The 27,503-nt window shown below is 37.4% G+C and overlaps 1 protein-coding gene across 10 annotated transcripts in view; it reads right to left on the reverse strand.

Moving 5' to 3' along the window:
* OSBPL9 (oxysterol binding protein like 9) overlaps positions 1-26,589 on the reverse strand; it is a 147,302-nt gene extending 120,713 nt beyond the window's left edge. For 7 of the 10 annotated variants that reach the window (XM_081306428.1, XM_081306427.1, XM_081306424.1 and 4 more), the window contains exons 1-2: positions 26,440-26,589; positions 1,839-1,889 (exon numbers count right to left, since the gene is read on the reverse strand). In XM_081306428.1, the coding sequence (XP_081162554.1) occupies positions 1,839-1,889; positions 26,440-26,550 (162 nt within the window). In that variant the 5' untranslated portion in view covers positions 26,551-26,589. The remainder of the gene's footprint in view (positions 1-1,838; positions 1,890-26,439) is intronic. The other 3 variants (XM_081306430.1, XM_081306426.1, XM_081306419.1) reach the window with 2 other exon arrangements.
* Between the last annotated feature and the right edge of the window lie 914 nt (positions 26,590-27,503).

Raw genomic sequence — 27,503 nt, forward strand, 5'->3', positions numbered from 1 at the left:
CACTGAATGCACCAGTCTGCAATCAGTAAAATCTATACTATCGAAACTCCTACAGGTCAAAGGCTCTAGATTCTTCAATAGATAAACTCTGGGGGAAAAAAAGCCATCATTTTAAAATAAGAAAAATAAAACTGTAGAATTTAGGGATGCATGCTTGAGTAATAAATTGATAAAGAAATGCAAGAAGTGGCCAGAAATGGTGGCACACATCAGTAATCTCAGTGACTCAGGAGGCTGAGATTGGAGGATCCCAAGTTCAAAGTCAGCCACAGCAACTTAGCAAGACCCTGTCTCAAAATAAAAAAAAAAATAAAAAAGGTTGGGAATGTGGCTCCGTGGTTAAGTGCCCATGGGTTCAATCCCCTGTACCCAAGTGGGGGAAAAAAAAGTAGGAAGTAGTTACTATAACAGAAGTGATTAATTTAGGAGACAGGTAAGCAGCACAGAGAAAAGCTTCAGGGGCAGCAGGCAAAATCCTATTTCTTAACCTGAGTGGTAGTTACAAGGGTTAATGATTAATCAAGTTATATTTATAAAGCAAAAACAAAACAAATGAATAAAACCAGTGCGCTAATTATGACAATGAGACAGCGGCCCAAATCCACACTAAATTCAGCTGTCTCAATACAGCTGTGCCCAGGTCTTGCTACTGAGCCTATATCAAGCCAAAAAAGCAGTTAAGACAAACCTGAATAGTGAATGAGGTCAACAGTAAGTGCTTAGAAAAGCAACTATACCAAGAAGTCAAAAAGAGAAACCAAAGTAAATTTAAAAATAAAAAGTATAAGTTGAATTTTTAAAAATCTTTATGCTATCACATATTCACCATCTGCACACAACAAGCCTGTCTCATTTCTATCCTGTAAATCTGCCACACTTAGACTCCTATCTCAGCACCACAATTTTTCAGTTATAATTTACCTTCTGAGAGTTACCTGTTGGTTCTACCAAGGACTCATAAAAAAGGCAACAATATGTTAACCAAATATATTCACATCTTCAAAAGTAAAGAGGCACCCTGGATTCAACTTCCAGCACCAAAACAAGCAAAGAAAGGATACAGGAAAAAAAAATGGCAGAATGAAATAAGCATTACCTTGAAAAAGAATGGGATACTAGAAGCTGATTTACCTACTAGTGATAGAAGCAAACTCTTCTTAAAATACAGTGGAATACTAGAAAACTGTGTCTCCAGTCATGCACTCTTTCTAGCTTGTACCTATTTGGACAGTGATAGAAATTGAATGAGCAATCAAAAGCAGCATGAAAATCAGAGATTTACACTGTCCAATAAGGTAGCCACTAGCCATAAGTGGCCACTGAGCCCCTCCCCTGAAGTGCAGCCAGTCTGAGATCTGCTTTTGGTGTAAAAGACAACACAGATTTCAAAGACTTGCTATGAAAAAAAGAATGTAAAATATCTTATTAATAATTTCTGTGTTGATTACATGTTGAAATAATATTTTTAATATATTGGTTTGGACAAAATATTAATCTCACTTTTTTAAATGAGGCTACCAGAAAAAATTAATTATATATGTGGTTCAAATTATATATGTCCTGTACAAATTACATATTTCTACATATGCTACACACACACACACACACACACATTATTAAATAGCATTGAACAGGAAAAACCAAGTGGCTAACATGGGGATTTCTCAGAGTTTTTTTACTGTTGCTATACAACCAACATTACAACTCATTTAATATTTCCCCTTGTCCCTTACCTGTAAAAGACAGGAAGCTAAACTAAATTTGGACTTCCACGATTCCATCAAAATACATCTTTTTCTGTCAAAATTGGTTTTCATAAAAATGAATAAAATACTCACTCTTAGTCTAACGCATCCTCTGCGAGAGCCTCTCATCATTTTGTCTTTGGACTAAAAAAAAAAAAAAAAAATTGATGAATAAAAAGTTGTTTTTAGAATTATCTGGGAATAAAAAAAATGAGATTTATACTACTATCCATCCCTTTTGCCCACCCATTTTCCCAAAAGAAATCATTTACTGACAGGGGAATTACAGAGTTTTAAATGAAAATGGTTTCTATACTATAAAAATTAACCTAATCATAGAACTTTATATATACCTTTAATGTAACATGTTACACTGTAATTTTCCTGTCCCTTAATTCTAGCCCAGTGTTTCTCCTATTTCAGTGAGTTAGAGAATCATCAGGAAGGCTAAGAATGACCTAGGTGTTTAAGAATTGTTCCCAGATGATTCCAACAAATCAGAGAGAGGCCCACACTTTGAAAAACATTGCTTTAACTTCACCTATTTGCAATTCCCCAAATGGCTGACTTTTTTGCCTTTGTGACTTCTCATCCAACATTATTCAGCTTGGAATAGCCTTGGCCCAGATTTTCTGCCTTGCTGTCACTCATCAAGCACCTTAGCTTGCTTAGATTTGGATTTCTATCCCTGGGCTCCCAGTCTCCAGTAGCCTGCAACACCCTGTGGCACATTCCTTTGAGGGTAGAAATTATATCTTGACTTGTGCTTCAAAACAGTGTCTGATATACATTAGGAGCTAAAAACACATTTCCTGATGAAACATTGCTATCCTTTATGTCACCCTCACTATACTGAGTCAAGCAAAGGCTGTTATGCACAACAAGTGCAGTGCTGACATTCAGTAAATATTCCTAAAATTAAACTGCTCGTGCATAACAAAGTTAAACTTTAAATAACCAAAATTCAACAAATATTTAATACTTAAACAACTGGCATTTTTCTGTACTCCACCTACGTGAGGAAGAAGCAAATCAAGCTGATATTGTATGTTTATGTTTTATAGACAATTATCCCACTTGAAACTCCAGATGCCCTGCCCTACACATCCAAACTCTTGAGGCAAACTCAGGTTCACAAGTGATTACTGAGGTATTAAGAAGTCTTCTTATATTCCACTTATAAATATAAGAAGGACTTAACACAGGTTAGAAAAAAATTTCTCAAAAAGTAGAATCAAAAAGAGTTCTTTACTAATAACAGCTAGTGAAAAAAATACTTAAGAAAAATATTCTTTAAGCATTTTAGCCCTCTAACTATACCCTTACTTATATTCCCACCAAAAATACAAAGGCAATATACAAAAATAATAACAATCAGGTTAGAAAATATCTGATAAGGTTGGAATACAAAGTAAACTCAAACAAGTTAAGAACCACATATTCATCCTTGATTCTTTACCACCATAACACAATTTTTTAAATAAAATTACAGGGGCTGGGGTTGTGGCTCAGTGGTAGAGCGCTAGCCTGGTATGCGTGAGGCACTGGGTTCAATCCTCAGCACCACACATAAAATAAAGATATTGTGGGGCTGAGATTGTGGCTCAGTAGTAGAGTACTCGCCTAGCACAAGCAAGGCCCTGGGTTCGATCCCCAACACCACATAAAAATAAATAAATAAAGATAATGTGTGAAAAAATAAAAAAATAAAGATATTGTGTCCACTTACAACTACAGAATATTTTTTAAAAAATAAATAAATAAATATTACATTAAACAGAAATAGGTAGACAGGTCCCAGTGATGATACCACTATTTGGATTACTAATTAGAAAACACTGAAAGGGATAACTGAAAATGATTAAAACAAATATGACCAGGAAATAATCAAGAAAATCCAGAATGATGTGGAACATTCTACAAAATAACTGGCTTAAGACTCTTACAAAAATGTAGAGAAAATGTAGGAAAAAAGACTAGCATGTAAACTATTTTAACAAGTACAAAATGCTATAAATTCCAAAAGGCTCCCTACTATGAAAAAAGATATGGGAAGGCAACAATGAGATTTCAACTTTTCCATCTGGAGCTAAAAAAAAAAAAAGCTGGACACACCAACTAAGGAGGCAGGAGCAGGAGGATCACAAGTTCGAGGCCAGCCTCAGCAACTTTGCAAGGTCCTAAGCAACTTGGACCTTTATTTTCAAAAAATAAAAAGGGCTAGGGATATGGCTCAGTGATAAAAGGCCCCTGGGTTCAATCCCTGGTACCAAAAGGCAAATAATAATAATAATAATAATAATAATAATAATAATAATAATAATAATACCTGATAAGAGGGAAGGTAGGGAGGAAAAGATCATTCCAAACAAAGGAACACTAGCAAGAAAGAAAATTTACTTTCCTACTCATAAGAAAGTAGTCTTATAGACCAGAGCATAGAGAGCAGAGATGAACACAGAAGTAAGGGTGAAAATAACATTACCAGGATCAGATCCTAAATGGTCTGAAAAAAAAATACTTAGTAGTTAGAAAAATTTAGTTTTGTTCAATAGTTAATGGAGAGCTAGTGAAGATTTATTTACAAGGACAAAAACATCTTCAAAGTTCTATTTTAGAACAATAGCACTAATAAATATGAGAACCTGTGAAAAAAGATAATTACAGCAGCAGATTCTCTCATTCATGCCCTTTATGTGACAGGAACTTCATATACAATAAACCTCACAAAATCTTGCATGGTAAGAATTCTGTAAATATTATAAATCAAAGTGACACTAGGGAGACCAAGTAAATTACTTAATGATGCACAAATAAAATATAGCAGAGTTTGATACAGCAGGCACAATTTGAAAAGGCTGCCGCTGCCCTGCAAACACTTCTCCTAGACTGTATCTGCACACTAATATCCTCCAATCCTCAATCTTTCACAATTGGCACAGGGCAGGCCCTCTCCCTCATTCTCTCCCCACTCAGGCCTAATGTGAGATTAAAGGAAAGCTAGTATGACAACATCACCCAGAAAGAGTGTCAAAGGGTGGTTATCTAACCAAGCTGACTAATCACAAGACCCACTATACCCCATAAAACAGGTCAGTATTTCCTGGGGAGTTTATCATTTGAAGTTAAAGAAAGAGCTCCTTCCTATCTGCTCCTGAAGCTGTAAAGATATGGATGATATGGATGCCACACAAGCATAAAAATCATGTGCCTTGGATGTGAAGAAAATGACAACTAAAGCCTACATGGTGACAGAAGCAGAGAGGTGAGGAGAAAAAGTTCCAGCTGCAGGTAACCCCTAGCTACCCCTGACAGCAAGCCTGCCCAAGGCTGCCATTCACTAAAGACTAAGTTCTTGATGAATCATAGTAGTTTCTGATGATGAGAGAATAGTAGCTGACAGTCCAGTCCTTTCTACTTTTTGAGACAGGGTCTTGCTAAATTGCTGAAGCTAGACTAATCCTGGCAATCCTTCTGCCTCAGCCTCCCAAATAGCGGGGATTACAGGTATACATACAGCCCAGCTTGTCTGGAAAAGTTTTGCAGAAACATATTTAAAACTCACTAGGGAAAATTAGCTTACCATTTAAATTAATTCTACAACCCTTTTATAAAGCAAAGAATGCCATCCAAACCTGTTATATAAGACATTTACACTTTTTATTTGAATGTTAATTTTAATTTGCTTAAAATAAATTTGTGTTACAGATCAAGCAAGAGTCTCACCTGCTTGCTCCAAATCTCTGACAGCTATATGTAATGTCTCTGTCAGAACTTACTAAAATATAGCACCCCTTAATTAAGAGACCTATTATTTGTATGATAACAATGTATGCACATGCGTCATCCCTTTTCCTTCAGGGCAGAGTATCTAATTCATCCTTATATCTCCTCCCATCCAGCATCCCTACCACCCCTTTGCAAAGAATCTACATTTACAATAGAAGACAGAGAGACAAACCCCCACAGACACAGTCATCTGATCCTTGACAAAGGTATCAGAAGCGTGTGCTGGAAAAAAAGACAGCCTTTTTCACAAATGGTGCTGGGGAAACTGGTTATCCACAGGTAGAACAAAGAAATAAGGTCCTTATCTATCACCCTGCACAAAAGACAAGCCAAAATGAATCAAAAACCTAGGAATCAGATCAGAAATTATGCAATTCCTAGAAGAAAACACAGGGTCAACATTCCAACTTACAGGCACAGACAACAATTTCAACAGACCCCTAAAAGCTCAGGAAATGATGCCATGGGCTAATAAATGGGATAGCATCAAATTGAAAAATCTTCTGCACAGCAAAGGAAACAATTAAGAATGTGAAAAAAAAAAACCTACAGAATAGAAAATCTTTGCTAGTTACTCTTCTGACAGGATTAATATCTGGAATATATAAAGAATTCAAAAAACTTTTTTAACATCAAAAAAATAATAACCCAAATAATAAATTGGCAAACAAATTAAACATACACTTCTAAAAGAAAAAATATTTGGCCAACAAATATATAAAAAATGTTCAACATCTTTAGCAATTAGGGAAATGCATACCAAAACTATACTGAAATTTTATTTCACTCCAATTAGAATGATAGCCATCAAGAATACAAACAATAATAAATGCTGGAAAGGATCTGAAGAAAAAGGAACATCTTTAAACTGTTGGTAGGATTGTAAATTAGTACAACCACTATGGAAATCAATATGGAGATTCCACAAAAGACTAGGAATGGAACCACCATATGACCCAGCTATACTACTCCTTGGTATTTATCCTGAAGAATTAAAGTCATCATATGATAGTGATACATACATACCCATGTTTATAGCAGCACAATTCACAATAGCCAAACTATGGAACCAGCCTGGGTATCTATCAACAGAGGAATGGATAAAAAAAATGTGGTATATATTTTATATATAATGGAGTTTTATTCAGTCATAAATAAGGATAAAATTATGTTTTTTATAGGAAAATAGATAGAACTTGAGAACATTATGTTAAGTGAAATAAGCCAAAGGTCAAAGGAAGTCAAAGGTCATGTTTTCTCTCCTTTGTAGAAGCCAGAGAGGAAAACAGAAAAAATGGAGGGGTAGGGGATGATTTCATGAAAATCAAAAAAGAGGTCAATAGAGTGGAGGAAAGGAACCAGGGGAAGGGAGTCGGAGAGGGAAAGGGGCAATACTGGGGAATGATACTGGCCACACCGTGTTGTTATATTGTGTGCACATATGAATATGTGACACTGAGTCTCACCATTTTAACTACAATGCACCAAAACAAAAAATTAAAGGGTTAAAAAAAGAATAAACATCTAATCAATTGATGGTAAAAGGCATGTAAAAAATGAAGGTGGATAAATGTCAAAAAGGTTTCTCTGCTTTTCATATAAATGTAAACACTGCTTCAGCCTGGAGATTCATGTTCGTTCATTCCAAGAACATAAGAGGTTATATTCATAGTCAGTGTTGCACCTTAGACCATCCACTCCTGTTAGACAAAAAGGCACTGTGCCAGGCAAACTAACCTATAAAGATAGAAATCATGAGAGGCTGGCTGGCATAAGTGTAAGATAGATGGGAAAGGGACAGGAAGCAACTTTGCAGGATGATAGCAACACTCTTATGTTTTGACTGGGACACTGGTAACAAGCTTGTAAACAAATTCCAAGACTCATCTAAATATACACTTAAAATCTATTTTTTATTAGATATAATTATACCACAAAAAATAAAGAAGTCACACTTGCCAAAATTCCAGAGATGCACTATACACAATAATTATAAAATAGTTAATGACAGCAATGACACGCATCCTGAAGTCTCTTTACTTTAGAGGATGCAGACTCCATAAGCCATTCTCATAGCATTGAATATCCTAGGGAGTATTCACTACTTTTCGCCTTGTGGGTTCTTAATCACACAAAATGCCATCATGCTGCTGGAAAGCTATACCAACAAAACTTTGAGGAGTTATAGACCCAAAGTATTGGAAGAATATTCCCCATCACTCACCCCTCAAGTTATCACAAATAACTCTGTCAATCCTTCACTCCCTAGTATAGATAGCCTTATTTTGAGCATTAGATTTAGTGATTAATTACACTACAGATTGTGCCTTAGGAAATGAATTGAAACAAGGTGAAAGTTATGTTGGGGGTCCCTCCATGACCCTGGGAATAAGACTGACCTCCCTTCAAGAAAACAGGAAAAAATGTGGAGTGTGTGTGTGTGTGTGTGTGTGTGTGTGTGTAAAATCTCTTAAAATGGATATGATGTGTCTCATTGTCAATGTCTAATGCCATTAAATATCTATAACATAATTCCCCTTGGTCTGCTGCTGCTCATAAATTTGGCATTCCATATAGCCCACTTTCAGAGAGTAAATGCACTAATTATTCAGACAACTGTACAGCTTAAATGCAGTCTTCTCAACAGTGATATTTCTTGTTATGAATTAACAAATTGAAATACAGCTTATGTAATAGTGAACACAATTATATTTAGTGAATATTACTATGTCAAAACACTCTCATAAACTTTAGCTCTTTGTTATCATTAAGTGCTTATGTGCCAGACAGTGTGCTAGTGCTTTAACCACTGTATATTTCATTCTCATAGTGCTTTTATGATTCAGGTTCTTTTACTACAGCCATTTTATAATTGAGGAATCAGATAGGTTTAAGTAACTTGCCCATGGTCTCACAGACAGCAAAGAGGAAAAATAGGATTCAAATCCAGGTATGATCCCAGAGGCACACAAGCCTGTGGCATTTATACAAGTCACTACACACCTGGTTAATCTCAGTCTTCCTTCAAAGCTTTTCTGAACCACAAAGGCTGATTATAAAATGAGCAATCCTTCTGAATTCAGTCAAGTAAATGTCACCCTGTGAAGCTCTCAGCAGTTCTGAACTCTCTGGCATATCAGTCCCTAAGTAACAAGATCACATAGGTCTACATATATATGTGTGTGTGTTTATATATACATTATACATTTTTATATATTAACTGTATCATACATGTAATGAGGTCTGGGGTAACCATGCACATAATTTAATAATACTAATATTTCTGAAATATAACATAAATATTTACACCAACGTAATAAAGACTATAAACAGCCACATATCAGTTCAAGACAGGCTTTATTTCCAAATGAGTATATCATAAATTTAGAAAAAAGCTTTAGGAAGTCAGAGCTTTTAAGGATTTCAAACTTGTGGGTAAAGAATATGAACCAGTATTTTGATCTATGGCCTATTACATTGTAAAATGCCAAATCTTTCACTGTTTAAAAAGGACAATTTTATGTTCAAGTCAGAATTCCAGGCCAACAGATCAGTGAAGAGACCAGCTTTCACAGGTTCAATTAAGGACAACCATGATGACTTAAAAGTTTCTGTTTTGTATCCTTTATACAGTTAAATATTAAATACTAAATAGCAGCTCAAGATCTGCAAATTATTTGTAGTACATTAGTAATATATGCTGGACCTTAAAGCAGATTTGGTTTTTTTCCTCAAATATTGCCCAAAATACTAAATATTGATTCATGTTTTTTCGCAAGAGTTGACTGGAGGAAAGGATAGGGGAGTGTTAAACTCCAACTGGTTTGTACTTGGATATTAGTACTTCCCTTCCACCAAACTGTGAAATTATAATAATTTACTATCATTCAACTTCACTTCTTTATCAAAAACTGCCTGAGGGTCTTTTTCCTTTATTTGGAAAAGCCTAAGTCAGGGCCCAAAATACAATTATGAAAAGAAAACAAGAAAGAGCACTACAAATATCTGAAGAATATAGGAAAATGTGTGTAACACACAAACAAAAAATGTAGTTGGTAAGAATAGAACACCATGAAATTTCAGAGGCATTATTCTGATTCCAAGACTGATCCTATAGAGCCTAATTTAGAATGGGGCCATGTTCAAAAGCTCTTTGTTCAAATTTGGAGTTTAGAACTCAGAAAATATTTTTGCAAAGAAAGTGCTAAATATGATTCCAAGATAACAAGGAAAAGCATTTGAAATACAGTATGCACATATCAAAAGACAGGGTGAAAATGCTATAAATTCAAACACTGTCTAAGAAATTAATTTCTTAAAGAATATCTCTCAAAAGTTGATGCTTAAGAAAAAATTATGAGGGGCTGGAGTTGTGGCTCAGCAGTAGAGGGTTCGCCTAGCCTACGTGAGGCGATGGGTTCAATCCTCAGCACCACATAAAAATAAATAAATAAAATAAAGGTACTGTGCCCAACTACAACTAAAAAAATATTTTAAAAAGTTTTGGGGGGCTGGGGGTGTGGCTCAGTGGTAGAGTGCTTGCCTAGCATGTGTGAGGAACTGGGTTTGATTCTCATCACCACATATAAATAAATAAAGGTCCATCAACGATTAATAAAATATTTTTTTTAAGTTTTGGGGGCTGAGATTATGGCTCAGTGGAAGAGCACTTGCCTATTTGTGTGAGGTATGACTATAGCTATATTTCCAATCCCACATCTCTTCTAATTCTTCAATTCACAGCACGGCATATAAATAAATGAATAAAATAAAGGTCCATCAACAACTAAAAAATTTTTTTAAAAAAAGAGAAAGTTATGAGAGAATAAGGAAGTAGCTCAAGAATTCCAGAGCTATGCCAAACTGCTTATGAAACTTTTAAGGACTTGAGAAGTTAATGACCTATAAAAGAATCATATTTCACTTTTATAATCAGGGGAAAAGTACTTTTTCAAAAGGCAATTTTAAAACACCCATTCTTTATCAGTTCCAATTTTACTTCAAAATGTATGAACTTCTAGGAAAATAATGAAGGCAGAAGCTGAAAGTTAAAATGCAAGTACAACATGATGGACCAGTAATGCAAGATGTTTCCTATCAGAAATTGACATTTACTCTCCCCTTCCAGGTGACTATAATTCTAAAACAAAGTTTTCTTTCTTTTCTCTTTCTTTGGCACCAGAGATTAAACAGAGGCACTTAAGCATTAAGCCACATCCCCAGACCTTTTCATTTTTTGAGACAGGGTCTCACTAAGTTGCTTAGGGCCTTGCTAAATTGCTGAGGCTGGTATTAAACTTGCAATCCTTCTGTCTCAGCTTCCCAAATCAGATGTTACATGTGTATGCCATCATGCCCAGCTGATTATGAGATGTTTACAATAGACAAGGTGAAATATCGTGGTGGTTTATATGCTTACAGTGGTAGCAAAAACAAATGAGAGGGGCTATGAGGCTTAATGAGATGACAGTATCTGCTAATAAAGAATATATATAAAACAAGCCAGGTATGGTAGTGCACACCTTTAATCCCAGGAGGATGGCAAATTCAAGGTCAATTTAGTCAGGGCAATTTAGTGAGATCTGATCTCAAAGGGCAAGGAGGGCAGGGGTGTGGAGCTGGGGATGTAAGTCAGTGGTAGGTATTTGCCTAGCATGTAAAAGGCTCTAGGTTCAATCACCAGGACTGCAAGAAAGAAGGGAGGGAAGGAGGGAAGGCAAGAACCTAGAAAAGAGATTTAACACATAATAGGAGGTTTTTTTACATTCTTTAGCAAAAATGACTATAGCTATATTTCCAATCCCACATCTCTTCTAAAAACTTGTTATTTACCTATCAAGAAGCAGATTCTGGAGCTGGGGTTGTAGATTAGTGGTAAAGCACTTGCCTAGCATGTGTAAGGCACTGGGTTTGATTCTCAGCGCTACATATAAATAAAGAAATAAAGGTCCATCAACCACTAGAAAATAATATTTTTTTTAAAAAAAGTATAATCTGCATATCTTCTCCTTGCCTGTTGGTGAGTCTTTGTTACTGCTTTAATTAAGAGAGTAATATCCAGCTAAGCAGAACCATGGTAGATAATATATCAGTCCCGCTTTATCCATGGCTTCTCTTTGAAGTTTCAGTTACTTGTAATCAACTACAGTCTGAAAATATTAAATGGAAAATTCCTGAAATAATTCCTAAGCTTTAAATTGTACTCCGTTCTGAGTAGCATGATGAAATCTAATGCCATCATGTTCACCTGCAATATGAATCATCCTGTTGTCCAGTTTAACCATGCTGTATATACTACCTGCTCCTCAGTCATGTAGTTAGCTGTCAGGGTTATCCAATTATCCAATCAACTGCATCACAGTGTTAATGTTCCAGTAACCCTTACAAAGTAGCCTAACCTACTCAGCCTATGTCATTCGCCTCACTTCATCTCATTAAATAGGCACTGTAGCATCACACACTATACTAAGAAGGATGAATACAATACAATATTTCAAGACAGAGACCACATTCACATAAATTTCATTACAGTACATTGTTATAATTATTGTCTTATTTATACCATAGCTATTGTTATGTCATTATGCCTAATTTTCTAATTAAAATTTATCATAGACTATGCATAGTTTAAAAAATATATATATGTAGGGTTTGGTTTTATGTGCAGTAATCCACTGGGATTTTGCAAAGTACCCTGCTCAGATAAGGGAGAACTATTTGACATATTAGTTCTACTGTCTCTTTCAGCATCACAAAGAACATAGGAATCTTAACCTCACAAAGCCAGACGTTAATGTTTAGTTTTTTGTTTTTTTAATACTGGGGATTGAACTCAGGGGCACTCTACCACTAAGCTATAACCCCATCCTTTTTATTTTTTATTTTGAGACAGGATCCCACAAAGTTGCTATGGCTGGCCTTAAACTTATGATCCTCCTGCCTCAACCTCCCAAATAGCTGGGATTACAAGAGTGAGTCACCATGCTCAGCTGATTTGGATTTTAAATGAACACAAAGGTTCATATGCTAAAGGTCTGGTCACCATCCTATTGCACTACTGGGAGGAACCTTTTAGGAGGTGGAGGATACTGGAGGAAAGTTTGGTCATTCAGGCATGCCCTTGAAAAGAATGTTCATTCTACCATGCACTCCCTCACCACAGTCTCAAAAGCAAAGGCTCCCCCACGGACTGAAATCTTCTAAACCATAAACCAAAAGAATATCTTTCCTCCTTTAAGTTGATTATCTCAGGTGTTTTATCACAGTGCTGGAAGGCTGATGAACAAACCATATAAATGAGATCTGGACCTAATTAAGTAAGGTTGAAAGAAAGTGTTATTATACCTTGTTCATTTGCCCACTTGACTATAATATAAAATGGTATAATAAATTATACAGAAAAATTTTAAGATGCTTTTAAGGTTATAGATTGTCATGTATAAAATGATTCCATTTATTTAAAATATACATACATATGCATTTAAACGTAGAGTCATATGAAAAACTACTCTCCAAAACAAAGACAGTGAAATTTTAGGTCAGACTTTTCTTTTTCTTTCTTTTTTTTAACCCCCCTCAGTAACTGGGGATTGAATCCAAGGTTGCTCTACCACTGAGCTACATTCCCAGCCCTTTTCTTATTTTTTATTTCAAGATAAGATCTTGCTAAGTAATCCATGAGGGCCTCAAACTTGCAATCCTCCTACCTCAGCCTTCAGTGTCACGGGAATTACAGGCATGTGCCACCATAACTGGCAGAACTTTTAGCTTCTTCCTTCTATTAGATATACCTTTCACTATTTTTTGAATGTTTTTCCCTTTAATTAAGAACAGGTTGTCATCTTCTCAGGAAGAGTAAAACTACTGTTTTAAAGTTTTAAAAGAAAGAGTAACCCATCATTATATACTACAGAGACAGCTCTAAGATAAAGAGTAAAAAGGTACCCACTAGGTTTAGCAACAAAGTTATCACTGGAAACTAAGATAGAATTTTCAATAACATAAAGAAGTTTTAAAAAAAAAGACTTCTGAAGTGCTGGGTGCAGTGGCTGCACACCTGTAATAACAGCTGTTTGGGAGTCTTAGGCAGGAAGATCATTAGTTCAAGGCCTGCCAGGGCAACTTAGTGAAACTTGTCTTACAATAAAAAGGGCTGAGGATATAGCTCAGTGATACAGCATCCCTGGTTTCAATACTGAGTACCACAAAAGAAAAAAAGAGAAAGAAAGAAGAAAGAAAAGAGAAGGAAGAAGGGAGGGAAGGAGGGAAGAAGGCAGGGGATTGAACTCAAGGGCACTTGACCACTGAACCACATCCCCAGCCCTATTTTTTGTATTTTATTTAGACAGGGTCTCACTGAGTTGCTTAGCACCTCACTTTTGCTGAGGCTTGTCTTTGAACTCGAGATCCTCCTGCCTCAGCTTCCCAAGTTGCTGGGATTACAGGCATGCACCATCATACCAGGCAAAAATTCCACTTTTTTTTAAAGGCAGTCTAGACTAGTCTAAGAAGGTAATTCTTTACAACAAAATCAATAAGAAGGAAAACAACTGTTTGGGCTGGATGTTTATTTGGTTTTCTTTATTAGCAGTAAAGGGAATTTAATTCTTAATCTAAATCACTTTTGTATTGTTCTAGTTCTGGTTGGGATTACCTATTACCTAACTATTAGAAAATCTAATCCCACAACAATTGCCACATATAAAAATGGCATATTTAAGATTAACAATTATATTTTGGTGGTACTGGAGAATGAACCCAACACATTCTGCCTCTGAGCTACATCCCCAGACCTTTTATTATATTGTAGTATATTTTATCATATTGTATTTTTTATTTTTTATTATTTTTTAAGGTGTAGTTGTATTTTAAGGCAGGATCTTAGCAGGATTTTAAAGCTGGTCATGTACTTAAGATCCTCCTTTCCTCAGCCCTCCCCACCAGTAGCTAGGATTACAGGCATTCAGCCAAGTTCTAAGATTAACAATTTGGGGCTAAGGTTGTGGCTCAGCAGTAGAGCGCTTGCCTCATACAAGTGAGGCCCTGGGTTCGAACCTCAGCACCACATAAAAATAAATAAATAAAAGGCATTGTATTGTGTCCAACTTCAACTAAAAAATAAATTTAAAAAAAAGATTAGCAATTTTACTTTTTATCTTTCAAAAAATTATTACCATCAACAAAACTGCTCAAAACAGCAAGAAGAACTGTCTGATTTTAACCAAAAGATCCCACACAGTTCTACAGGTTCTGGATAATTAATCAGAAGTCACTGCTATTTATATAATCTCAATCAGGTTTTACATAGACCACGGAAATATATATATTTACTATTAGTATATTCTGCAATATTTAGAAGGCTATATAAACTAGAATTCCAAGTGGTCTTCTACATCTTAACTCTAAGCCTAGTTTGAAGGACCCTGGACATTCTATTCACTAAAATAATGTGTTACATTGTAGGGCTTGAAGATTATAATGTTCAGTACAGACTGCCACCAAGGAGGTTACAAGCCTGTTGTACTGTTAGAGAATGTACTAGAGATACGGTTGGTTAATTATAACAAATATAAAATAATTAAACACCCAAGAGAATTATGAGCTAGGCTAAGAAGTTTTAGGAAAGGGAAAAATCAAGACTAACTGTTGTATTCAAGGAAAATGAAAGATACTCAGACAGAATGGGACAGTCCTACTCTAGTTTATATAGCCTTCTAAATATTGCAGAATATACTAATAGTAAATATGTATATTTCCATGGTCTATGTGAAACACAGCAACTCAGGAGGTTGAGGGAGGAGAATCTCAAGTTCAAGGCCAGTGTCAGCAACTTAGCAAGACCCTCATCCTCTTAATGAGACCCTATCTCAAATTCATAAATAAAATGGCTGGGAATGTAGCTCAATGATAGAGCACCCCTGAATTCAATCCCCAGTACCAAAATAAATAAAAATAAAGCAAGCAAGCAAGCACCTCTGGTTTTAATCCTCAGTATGGGGGCAGCAGAATTAGGAAAAAACAGAGTGAAATTTCCACACATTTCTTCCCATTGATACCACTTATTACCATAGAAGATTTCTTTTCTTTTCAGAGGATTTAAATTTAGAAATAATTTGGGGGGAGTAGGGCAGGGTGGAGGGGGCAAGTACTGAACCCAGGGTCACTTAACCACTGAAGGACCCCCAGTCCTTTTTTATGTTTTATTCTCAGACAGGGTCTCTCTAAGTCTTTAGGGCCTCGCTAAATTGTTGAGGCTAGTCTTGAACTTGAAGTCCTCCTGCCTCAGCCTCTCAAGTCTCTGGGATTATAGGTGTGTGCCACTTTATCCTGCAATATAATTTTTCTTTAACAATTCTAAAGCTATTTTATCAGATTTGTACACAGGTTGAACATCCTTAACCAAAAATCTGAAATCCAAAATGTCCCAAAACCTGAAACTTTTTAACACAAACAGGACTCCACAAGTAGAAAATTCCACATCTGACCTCATGTGACAGGTTGCAATCAAAATACAAGCCCACTAAAAGTATCAAAGTTAACTTCAGCTTATGTGTGTAAAGTGTATATAAAACATAAATTAGTTTTATTTTATATACAAAATATCTTATGATACTCATAAAAATACTCCAAAATCCCGCAAAAATCTGAAATCCTAAACATTTCTGGTCCCAAGCATTTCCACCAAGGGATATTCAACCTATATTAAAACATGCCATATAAGCTTAATAAAGATGACATTTGCAGGGTGTAGTGGTGCACACCTGTAATCCCAGTGACTTGGAGGCTGAGACCGGAAAATCGCCAGGTTCAAAGCAGGGTTCAGCAACTTAGTGAGGTCCTAGGTAACTTAGTGAGACCTTGTCTCAAATTTTTTAAGTTTATAAAAGGCTAGAAATGTGGCTCAGTTGTTAACCACCCTGGGTTCAATCCCCGATTCAAAAAAAAAGAAAAAAATTGATACACTCCAGAGTAGTTTACTTAGAAAAAAAATAAATTTACTTTTAATTATTTGATAAGAATGGCACTAACATCTTTCTAGAAGAATCTGAGACTACTTCTTTCATATATTACTTAAACATTTCAAAAACCTAAAATCCAAACATTAAATGGGGATTTCAAAAAATCTTCTAGACTTGCTAAAAACTGCCAAATAACACCTAAATGTGTTTTGACTAGCAGTGGTTTTAAAATGCAAAGTCATCATGAATCTCTTCCAGTGTGTAATGGCAAAGAATGTGATTTCTCTAATGACTCCTTCACAAAGAATAATTTTGAGTGGCACGAGTAACTTACTAATTCACTGTTTCTCTGAAAAATGTTACAAAAAACAATACAAATCAAGAAAAAGGGTTAAACATGTATGTATAATGACTAAATAAAACATTTTAAATCAAAATAGTTCCTCATGCTATTTAGCCTTTAACTTGTCTTTAGTTATTCCTTTTTCCAGTTCCCAAAGCCAATGTTCTAAATCTTTTCTATTCTCAAGTCCAGACTCTTCCCTCACTTAAAAAAAAAAATAAATTAATATTTATTTTTTAATTGTAGTTGGACACAATACCTTTATTTTCTTTATTTATTTTTATGTGGTGCTGAGGATAGAACCCAGATGGGTCTCGCACATTGCTAGGGAAGCGCTCTACCGCTGGGCCTCAACCCCAGCCCTCTTCCCTAATTTTTAACATGAATCCTGCTATAACTTATCCCTACAACTTTTAAGCATATTCCTAACTTTAAAGCCCTTCCCCTCAATTCCATATGGCTCTCTCTGCCCTTTCAGCAATGAATCATCCTGAATAATCCACATCTATTGATCTACTTCTTCCTCCTATTTATTCTTCAAACCACTCCAATCTGTCTTTCACACCCACCCCTCCACACAAACTGCTTTCACTAAGGACATCAATGTTCAAGTTGATCAATCTAGTAGATATGTATTAGCCCTTATCTAATCAATCCTCTCACCAGTATTCAGGCCAACTTATTATCCCCACCTTGATTTCCATGACAACCACATTCTTCTGGCTTTTCTCTTTTATCTCTGGTTGTCCCTTTTCATTCCCCTATTCAGGCTTTTCTTATGACAATCCCTTACATAAGGTTTGGATGGTTTAAAATTATGCCACAATTTCTCCTTTCAAAAAGTAGAGACAACTGGGTACAGGGGCACACTCCTGTAACCCCAGCAATGTAGGAGGCTGAGGTATGAGGATTGCAAGTTTGAGGCCAGTCTCAGCAATTTAGCAATACACTCAACAACTTAGACCCTGTCTCAAATTTTTAAAAAGACCTGAGAATGTAGCACCCCTGGATTCAATCCCCAGGACTGAAAAAAAAGGGTGGTGGGGGGGTGGTAAATCCTCCTTCTCCCCCAGTGTGCCCAGTGTATAAAATTCCTTCCCACAGGAACATGTGCTGAACTTAATGACTAGTTTCTAAAGAATAGAATAAGGCAAAAGTGATGGTCTGAGAACATGTCATGAAAAGTATGGAGTCATCAACCTTGCTCTCACTTGGATTACTCTACCTGGGTGAAACCAGTTGCCTGACATGATGACATCAAGTAACCCAATGGAGAGAAGCTACCTGGTAAGGAATAAGGCCACCTTCCAACAGTCAGCAAGAAACAGGCTTTGGGACAACTGTGTGAATCACCTTGGAAGCAGATTTTCCAGCCCTGGTCAAGCCTTTCAGATGACTAAATCCTGGCTAATGTCTCTTTTTGGGGGGTGGAAAGGCAGTCTGGGGACCAAACCCAGAGTCTCATGTATGCTAGACAAGTACTCTTCCACTGAGCCACATTCCCAAACCCCTGACTAATGTTTTGACTGCAATCATGAGACCCTGAACCTGAACCATTCAAGTCTGACCCAAACTATGAGATAATAAATAGTTGTTGCTTATAGTTAATAAGTTTAAGAGGAATTTGTTACCAAGCAATAGATAACTAATCCAGTGGTGTTTTTCAGTGTCATAACCAAAGATTTATTCTTCACAGTCACTCTCTCAAGTACTCACAAAAACTAATATTTATATGCAGCCCAGACTTTTGTACTAAGCTCCAAACTATTAATACATCTTTATTTCAACTTCAATATACCCAAAAGCAACCATCTTTCTCCCAGAACCTGTTCTTATCTTCCCTATTTATCCAGCTCAAACCAAAAACTTAGATGTCATCATCCTCCTCTTCCCCTTTCATTCACTTCAATCACTAAGCCCTGCCAAAAAACAATCTCCTCAGTAACCACAGCATGCTTTAAAAAATGCATATTTTGCCTATAATCCCAGTGAGGCGAAGGTAGGAGGATTGCAAATTCAAGGTCAGCCTCAGCAATTTAGCAAGGCCCTAAGCAACTTAATGAAACCCTGTCTCAAATTAAAAAATATAAAGGGCTAGGAATGTACCTCTGAGCTCAATCCCCAGTACAAAAAATTAATAAATAAAAATACATTTTTCACCTAAATCTATTGATCAGTTTTAACCTCACAGAAAGAAAACCAGTTATCTTATGCTTCTTGATTTGATAGGTTCCACCTATGAGGTATTTTTGCTCAAAAGAAAAAAAGAACTAATCTGATTAAGCTTCTAGCTCAAAGTAGCAGTTTATAAGAAATAAAGAAGACAAAGGAACATGTTTAAACATACTAAAAGGATGTCTCCAACAAAATCCAGAATGTGGAAAATTCAACAGAGCCAAGGACCTGTTTTTTGTTTGTTTGTTTTTTGGTTTTGGTGCTGGTGTGCATGTAAGGCAAGCACTCTACCAACTAAGCTATATCTCCAGCCCCAGGACCCAGTTTCTTAAACAAATAAATGGCAAAGAAAAAAGGAGGGACATAAGATCTAAATATTAAAAGATACTCAGGACTTTTATATGCAGATCTCATTTGGAATCCTAACCCAAACCACTGATAAGGGAGACATGTTTGAGATAATCAACAAAACAGAACAGACTGGATATTTGGTATTAATACATTATTGTTACTATTTAACTGTAATAAAGGTATTTTGATAACATTTTTTAATATCTTTATTTTGTTTATTCATTTTTATGTGGTGCTGAGGATTGAACCCTGTGCCCCACATGTGCGAGGCAAGCACTCTGCCACTGAACCACAACCCCAGCCCCTTGATAACATTTTTTAAAAGAAATCTTAACTTTGGGGCTAGGGATGTAGATCAGCAATAGATGGTGCTTGCCCAGCATGCACAAGGACCTAAGTTTAATCTCTAGTATCTCCAAAAAAAGACAAAAACCTTAACTTTGAGTTTCACATACTGAAATATTCACAAATGAAATGCAGTAATATGGTATTTAGGAAATGGAGGAGGAAGAAGCTAATAAGATTATTAATAAAACAAGATTGGCCATATGTTGATAACTGTATAAGCTGGATGACAGAAATTCATTTTTCTATCCTCTTTACTTTTATGTATATTTGAAATTTTCTAAAGTAAAATTTTTTTAGTAATTAAAAACTGCTTGCAATACCAAAATGATTCTCCACTGCCCTAAGGATAAAGTTCAAATTTCTTAGCAGAGTTTGCCAAAAAAGCCTTTTATTATCTGCCCCACTGCTTAGTTCTCCAGTTTATCTCCCACTATTGCCTATTGCACAGCTTAAGTTCCGGGACTGACAAGTTCCTTACTCTTGTCTCCTCCAAAAACATTTATTCCATTTGTTTCAAGCACCTTTCCCTCTCTAGGCACATGCCTAACCTCTCTACTTCATTCAGGTCAAAACAAATCTGCCTCTTCTAGGAGTCACATAACCTAACTATGGCCCCTCCAATATTCTGTGCTTCCCATCATAGTTTACTTGCTTTACCCCCACTCAGTAAACTCTAGGTATCCTGAGTATGGTTGATTTCTATTTTATTTCCCACTTTCTAGCAAAATGCCTGACATACAGTAGGTACTCAAATACACATTTGATAAATTAACAAAAGACATGAACTTTCTAACCTTCCAGGTCCTTGAATATCTCACCTATTCCAATTTTCTTTCCTTCTCATTTTCCTTTGTGATCATGATCTACACTAACAGTTCACAAATCACACAATGTTCCTAAATGTATATCCTTAGCTCTCCCTGGGCATTTCATCTAATAAAAATTTTCAAATAACCAATTTTGTGCTATAATCCAACAGATCTTTAACTCCAAGCCTAACTTGTAGCTCCAAATACCTTCTGAATTCAATCTCACTTTCTACTAGAGCTGCTTAGAATTTCTCAAAACCCCCAGTTATTCAGGAGATTGAGGTGGGAGGATAGCAAGTTGGAAGCCAACATGGATAACCTAGGACTATCCTGTTACAAAATAAAATGTTTAAAAAGGGGGCTGGGGGGCTAGGGTTATGGCTCAGTGGCAGAGCACTTGGCTAGCATGTGTGAGGCACTGGGTTCAATCCTCAGCACCACATATAAATAAATAAATAATAAAGGTACATCAACAACTAAAAAATATTTTAAAAGGGGGAGTGCTGGAGTTGTGGCTCAGTGGTAGAGTGCTCGCCTAGCATATGCAAGGCCCTGGGTTCGATTCTCAGCACCACATAAAAATAAATAAATAAAGTGTCCAACAATAACAAAAAAATAAATTTAAAAAAAATGTTAATAAAGGGCTGGGAGCTTTTCCACCAATATGGCATGGAAAGCGAATAAAGCTCCTGCCCCTCCCAAGGCCAAAGCCAAAGAAAATCTCTGAAGGCCAAAAAGCAGTGTTGAAAGGCATCCACAGCTACAAGAAGATCTGTACATCACCTAACTTTCAGCAGCCCAAGATATTAAAACTCCAGAGACAACCCAAATATCCTCAGAAGAGCAGCCCCAGGGAAAACAAGATTGACCACTATGCTGTCATCAAGTTCCCCCTGACCACTGAGTCAGCCAAGAAGAAGACTAAAGATAACAACACACTTATGCTCATTGTGGATGTTAAGGCTAACAAACACTAGATCAAATAAGTTGATCAAAAAAAAAAGCAGTAGTTCTGTAATGCCAGGAGTAACAGTGCATGCCTACTATAATCCCAGTGCTTTGGGAGGCTGAGGCAGGAGTATAGAGTTCAATGCCTGCCTCAGCAACTCAGGGAGGCCCTATTTCTAAATAAAATACAAATAAGGATTGAGGATGTGGCTCAGTGGTTAAGTGCCCCTGGATTCACTTCCCAGTACCAAAATAAAAGAAAGAAGCTCTGTAATACTGATGTGGCCAAGGTGTTATCAAATAGGCTACAAAGAAGCTCTGTAATGCTAATGTGGCCAAGGTCAACACTCTTCAGGCTCAATGGAGTGAAAAAAGTATATGTTCAACTGGCTCCTGATTATGATGCTTTGGCCACTGCCAACAAAATTGAAATCATCTAAACAAAGTCTGGGTACCTCATTCTGAACATACTTTTTTTTTTTTTTTTTTTTTTTTGCAACATAAAAATAAAGGGCTGGGTGCAATGGCACAGACCTGTAATTCCAGAAACTCAGGAGACTGAGGCAGGAGGATCACAAATTTGAAGCCAGCCTCAGCAACTTAGCAAGTCCCTAAGAACTTAATGAGATCCTGTCTCAAAATAAAAAATAAAAAGGGTCTGGGGTTGTGGCTCAGTGGTAGAGTGCTTGCCTAGCATGTGTGAAGCACTGAGGATGATTCTTAGCACCACATATAAGTAAATAAAAGGAAAAAAAATTAAAAATAAATAAAAAGGGCTGAGGATGTAACTCAGTGGCAAATTGCCCCTGGTTCAATCCCCAGTACTCCCCCCACCAAAAAAAAAAAAAAAAAAAAAAAGTGGAGAGCTGGGAATATAGCTCAGTAGTAGAGCATGCACCATGCCCTGGGTTCAATCCTAGTACCACACAAAAAAAAAGAATTTCTCAAAACCCTCCAATGCACCTTATCTTCTCAAGCTTCCCAGTATATGCATATTCTTTGCCCATTGCCTGAAATGCTCTTCTTCTATCTTCCTCCATTAAGTCAACTCAAATGTCTCCAGCCTTTTCTAAGCCATGTTCCCATAACATTCTTCATATTTCTATTATAGAAAGGATCATATTGTTTTGAAATTATGTCTAAGGGTCTACTCTGCTACACTTGAAAGAAAAGTGGTGCAGGACTAACCTCAGGCACACCAATTACAGAGCAGATTTATTGTCAGACACCTGGCAAGGCTGTCTCACACAGAAAGAACAGCAAGAGAGGGAGAGCAGCAGCAAGCAGGAGAGAGCAGCAGGAGAGGGAGAGCAGTAGCAAATTTCCCTTGAGCATTACCTTTTATAGGTCAGAATCATGGCCGTCCTTTAGGGGCAGGTTTAGCCCTTGTTACTGGCATAGCAAGCATCACCTGATTTTGTGGAAGGCAAGTTACTGTTTCTTGAGAACAAAGAAGAACAACTTTTTATCTCTCAAGGAGAGAACAGAGACCAGCAAGTCTCTATCTCTTGAGAATAAGAACAGTATTCATAAAGTGGGGGTGGGTAAAAGGAAGATGGCTGTAGTTATGCCAACAACACTGTCAGTTCCTACATAAAGGAATTATCTCTACTGCATGCTTACAGTCCCAACATAGACAGTACAATGCCTATTTCAAAGTCAACCCTAAATAAATGCTTGCTGTATGAACTACAGTTTATTAAGTATAACTAAGAGACACGGCTAGAACTGGAAAACAAGTGCCTAAATCTACCTTCCTAAAGGAGGTAATCAGTTTCTCTAGTTTTGTATTGGGCAAAATAAAAATATGAAACTCTTTTTCAAAAGCAAAGTATTGGGTTGGCAATGTAGTGCAGTAATAGAAAGTTTGCCTAGCATGCACAAGGCCATAGGTTCAATCTCTAGCACTGGAAAAAAAAATTTTTTTCAATATTATAAAAACAAAAGAAATTATGAAACAAAATATTCCATCCTAGAGTTTAGCGGAGTGTAGTGAACATCCAGGATGAAGAATGGCCTGGGTGGGGCTGGGGATGTGGCTCAAAAGGTAGCACGCTCACCTGGCATGCACAGGACACTGGGTTCGATCCTCAACATCACATAAAAATAAAATAAATATGTTGTGTCCACCTGGGACTAAAAAATAAATATTAAAAAAACAAGAATGGTCTGGGTGAATCTATTCAGTTCACAGCAATCTCAGTGATCCTAGACCAAACCTGAGATTATCTCAATATCCATTCTCAGGATAGGCTGATTCTAAAATAAGGCCAATGTAGTTTTAGTTCAGAGTTTTCAGGGATACCCACAGATGAATAACGAGTCAGATTAGAGCCCAAGTGATTTTGGAAACAAGAAATAAAGTGACTTGCTATTTACTCCCCTGCTTAAAATACTGTATAACAAATTCATATATTCGTCCTAGAAAATACAGCTGCAATCTATCAGCCACATGCAAATCATTAATATGTATGCTCAAATCCTTCAGAATCCAAATATACTGAAAAATGGCCAAGTGTACAGAATTCATCATCAACATTCAATGTGTCTCCTGCTTTCCCAGTGAATACCTATGCTTTTCCTATCTTTACTGGAATGCCTCTAATTAGGGGTTGTGTATCATTTTAGTGTCACATTACTCTGCAAGCAAATACTTTAACACAAAAGAACTAGGGGAGCTGGGTGTGGCAGTACATTCCTGTACTCCCAGTGATTCTCAAAGATGGTGGCAAAGCATATAAAGCACGCCTAGGTTCGATCCCCAGTACTAGGGGAAAAAAAAAAAAACAGGGGGCCAAAACTTCTAAATGGCCATTAGTGAGAAATATGATACCTCCTTCCTCTGGCAAGGATAATGTTGTACAGAATTTAGTCTCAAAAGGGAGGATAAGTGTATTAAGGACAAAGAAAAGGAAGTATATGAAAAAAAAAAAAAAAAAAACCTGTATTTAGCCAGTAAGACAAAGAGGTATTTGTCCAAGTATTCAAAAACCAAAAGGAGGCGGACAAGGGCTGGGGATGTGGCTCAAGCGGTGGCGCGCTCGCCTGACATGCGTGCGGCCCGGGTTCGATCCTCAGCACCACATACAAACAAAGATGTTGTGTCCGCGGAAAACTAAAAAAAAATAAATATTAAAAAAATTTTAAAAAAACTAAAAAAAAAAAGGAGGCGGACAAATGACATACACTAACAGGAAAAAGAAACATTATATCTGGGCTAGTACCTCCCAAGAGCCGAGCTTGGGACCCCTCCTATAAGACACCACATTCAGATTTGTAAAGTAACTTAATTCCATAGTGCTACTCACTGGAATTACTATAGCTTGAATAAATTTAATAGGTTCCATGTGTTTTTCTGATTCACACTTATTGAAACAAAATATTACTCATCATTTATCTAGCTCATGGGATTTTCTAATTCCAGAGTTTTGAGGATATGAGATTCAGTTGCCTCTCTTCCATTCCTACAAAAAAATAATCTTAAAAAACGGGTCTAAGACTCATTAAGGTTTAGTACTCTCCCACTTAAAAGTGATGTGGAGAAAGGAAATTGATAGCTGGATGATGAAAACTAATACTTTAACTCTTGCAGGTTTGCCTTATTAACTTAGAGCTTTCACATATTTCCTTCCTGTAGTGAAAGTGAAGCTTAATGGAAACAATTGGAAAGCCAAAAATTTTGCATCTTGATTCCACCACTTACTGCTTGCCTATATGATTTTGAGCAATTACATAAAAGCCTGGAGCCTCAGATTCCAAAACTGTAAAATGGGGATATTAAATAGGGATAATGAATAGGTAGGTACCTATCCTGTAGCGTTATTAAGAGCAAAATGAATTAAGGGACCCACTAGAATGAAAGCTCCCGAGAAGAGAAACAGTGAATGTCTTCATCATCATTGATTCTTGCTGGCATGGAAACACACATAGCAGGAACTCAATTTTTTTTTTTAATGAATGCGTAAATATGTTCCCATTTCTCTCATCAACATTAACTCTTCCATAATTTTATTTTCCCTTATTTTCTAAAGCCTTCAAGACATTTTGTCCTTTTAAGTGATTTCTTCCCTCTCCTTAGCTATTAACTATACACCATGCAGAGGAATAATTTTGTAAGTAATTTCTTTCTCTGATACCACTGACCTTCCATCTCTAATGCTATGGGGTGACAAGGGTAATCGAAAACAAAATTCATAAGAATTCATCTACTTGCCCACCATCATTGTTCCGAGTTAATGACAATGAAGCCCTCAACTCAGCCCTCCCAGAATATAACTTTCAAGGGGACACTGCACTATGCCTTCTACCTCTCGCCTAAAGAGACCCGCGCGCGTAGGAAATCCTCTTTCCTCAAAAGTTAAGGCGTCGGTTACGTTCTTCTCCCGCTGAAAAAATGGGATGCATCCCTTGAATAACACCCCCAACTTGGACAGACAGGAGGAATTCTGGACACCTTGGTTCTGTCCGAGGGTCACCTCTGGACTTGGCCAGGCTCTTCTGGCTACGCTTGCAAAAAAAAAGCAGAGCTCTCCGTTCCCTGGAGGGAAGCTAAGGGGTGCGGCCGTCTACAGGGCCTGAGGGTACTGTGTAAAGTCCACGACAACATGGAGAGGCGGCATGGACCGCATAGCCGGACCTTTTAAACCATAACTACGACCATCTTTACCAGCTCACAACCGCATGGGACACGACCACCTGCTTAAAACCAGACCCCCCCCCCGCAAAAAAAGAAAGTGGCTTGCCCCCAACCCATAAATCAGACAGCTAGTGCCTGTTTATAGGCTGCAACTACATCTCCTTCACCCTCATTGGCTATCCAGGACGCAAGACCCTCCCCCACAAGGGAACCCTCTCGTACGGCGGCACCCCCAGCCTAACAACCTCAACCCGGCTACCCAAAGTCCCGGTCCCCCACCTCCACCCAAGAAGTAAGGTCCCCGAGGCGCTCGGAGCTTTGTCCTCCGAGAACTCACCGTGTAGTAGGACAACAGCCCCGCATTGTAGTCCAGCACAAACCAACGGTACTGCCAGCCCTTCATCACGTTAGTCCATTTGCTCAGCGGCCCTTCCACGATGGACGCCATCTTGGGAGCCGCCAATGACAACAAACGGCCTGACGTCACTCGCCTATATGGCCTTCAGCATACGGGGGGCGGGGCCGCCGCGGGCCGGGGCGGGGCCGGGGCGGAGCCTGCGGCGGCTGCTGTCAGTGGGCCCGCGGACCCACGCCCCCAGCAATCACCGTCAAACACGCGAGCTCCGGGCGACTATTGTGTGCAGGGCTCGGTGCCAGCCAGCGAGAATGCAAGCATGAATACTGCTGTTATGATTATTTATTCACACAAGGAATAAATAATAATAAGCCGCGATGATACCAAAAGACTTCACATCTGATATTCACTTATGCGTTTGTTCCACAAATCCCATTCAATTAATAAACATTTATTGTTTTGCACTAGACAAAACATAGTAAATGATATATTGAATATACATAGTAAATGATATATTGAAAATTGGTAAGTGCCCTGGAAAATAGTTAAACAAGGAAAGAAGTAAAGTTAGTGTTGCCTTTTTAGATTCTTTTTTAATATTTATTTTAGTTGTATACAGTACCTTTTATTTATTTGTTTAATGTGGTGCTGAGTATCGAACCCAGGGCCTCGCATGCACCCAGGGCCTCGCATGCACCCAGGGCCTCGCATGCGCTAGGCAAATGCTGTACCGCTGAACCACAACCCCAGCCCCTGCTTTTTTAGATTCTTAAACAGAGAAGGTCTGAAAGAGAAGGTAACTTTTGACCAAAGCAAAGACCTGAAGAAAATGAAGGAGGGACCTGGGGGAAGAGACTTTCAAGCTGAAGGAATTCTAATTGTAAAGACCAGATGTTAGGAATAGCAAGAAACTCAATGTTACTGTAGCAGTAAGCCAGGGAAAAAGTGGTAGGATGCTAGGCTGGAGAAGTAAAAGCAGATCACTTGCAGCCTAGAAGGGCAGTATAAGTATTTGTGGCTCAGTGGCAGAGCGCTTCCCATGTGTG

This window comes from Spermophilus citellus, assembly GCF_964194105.1.
Source record: "Spermophilus citellus genome assembly, chromosome: 9".
NCBI lineage: Eukaryota > Metazoa > Chordata > Mammalia > Rodentia > Sciuridae > Spermophilus > Spermophilus citellus.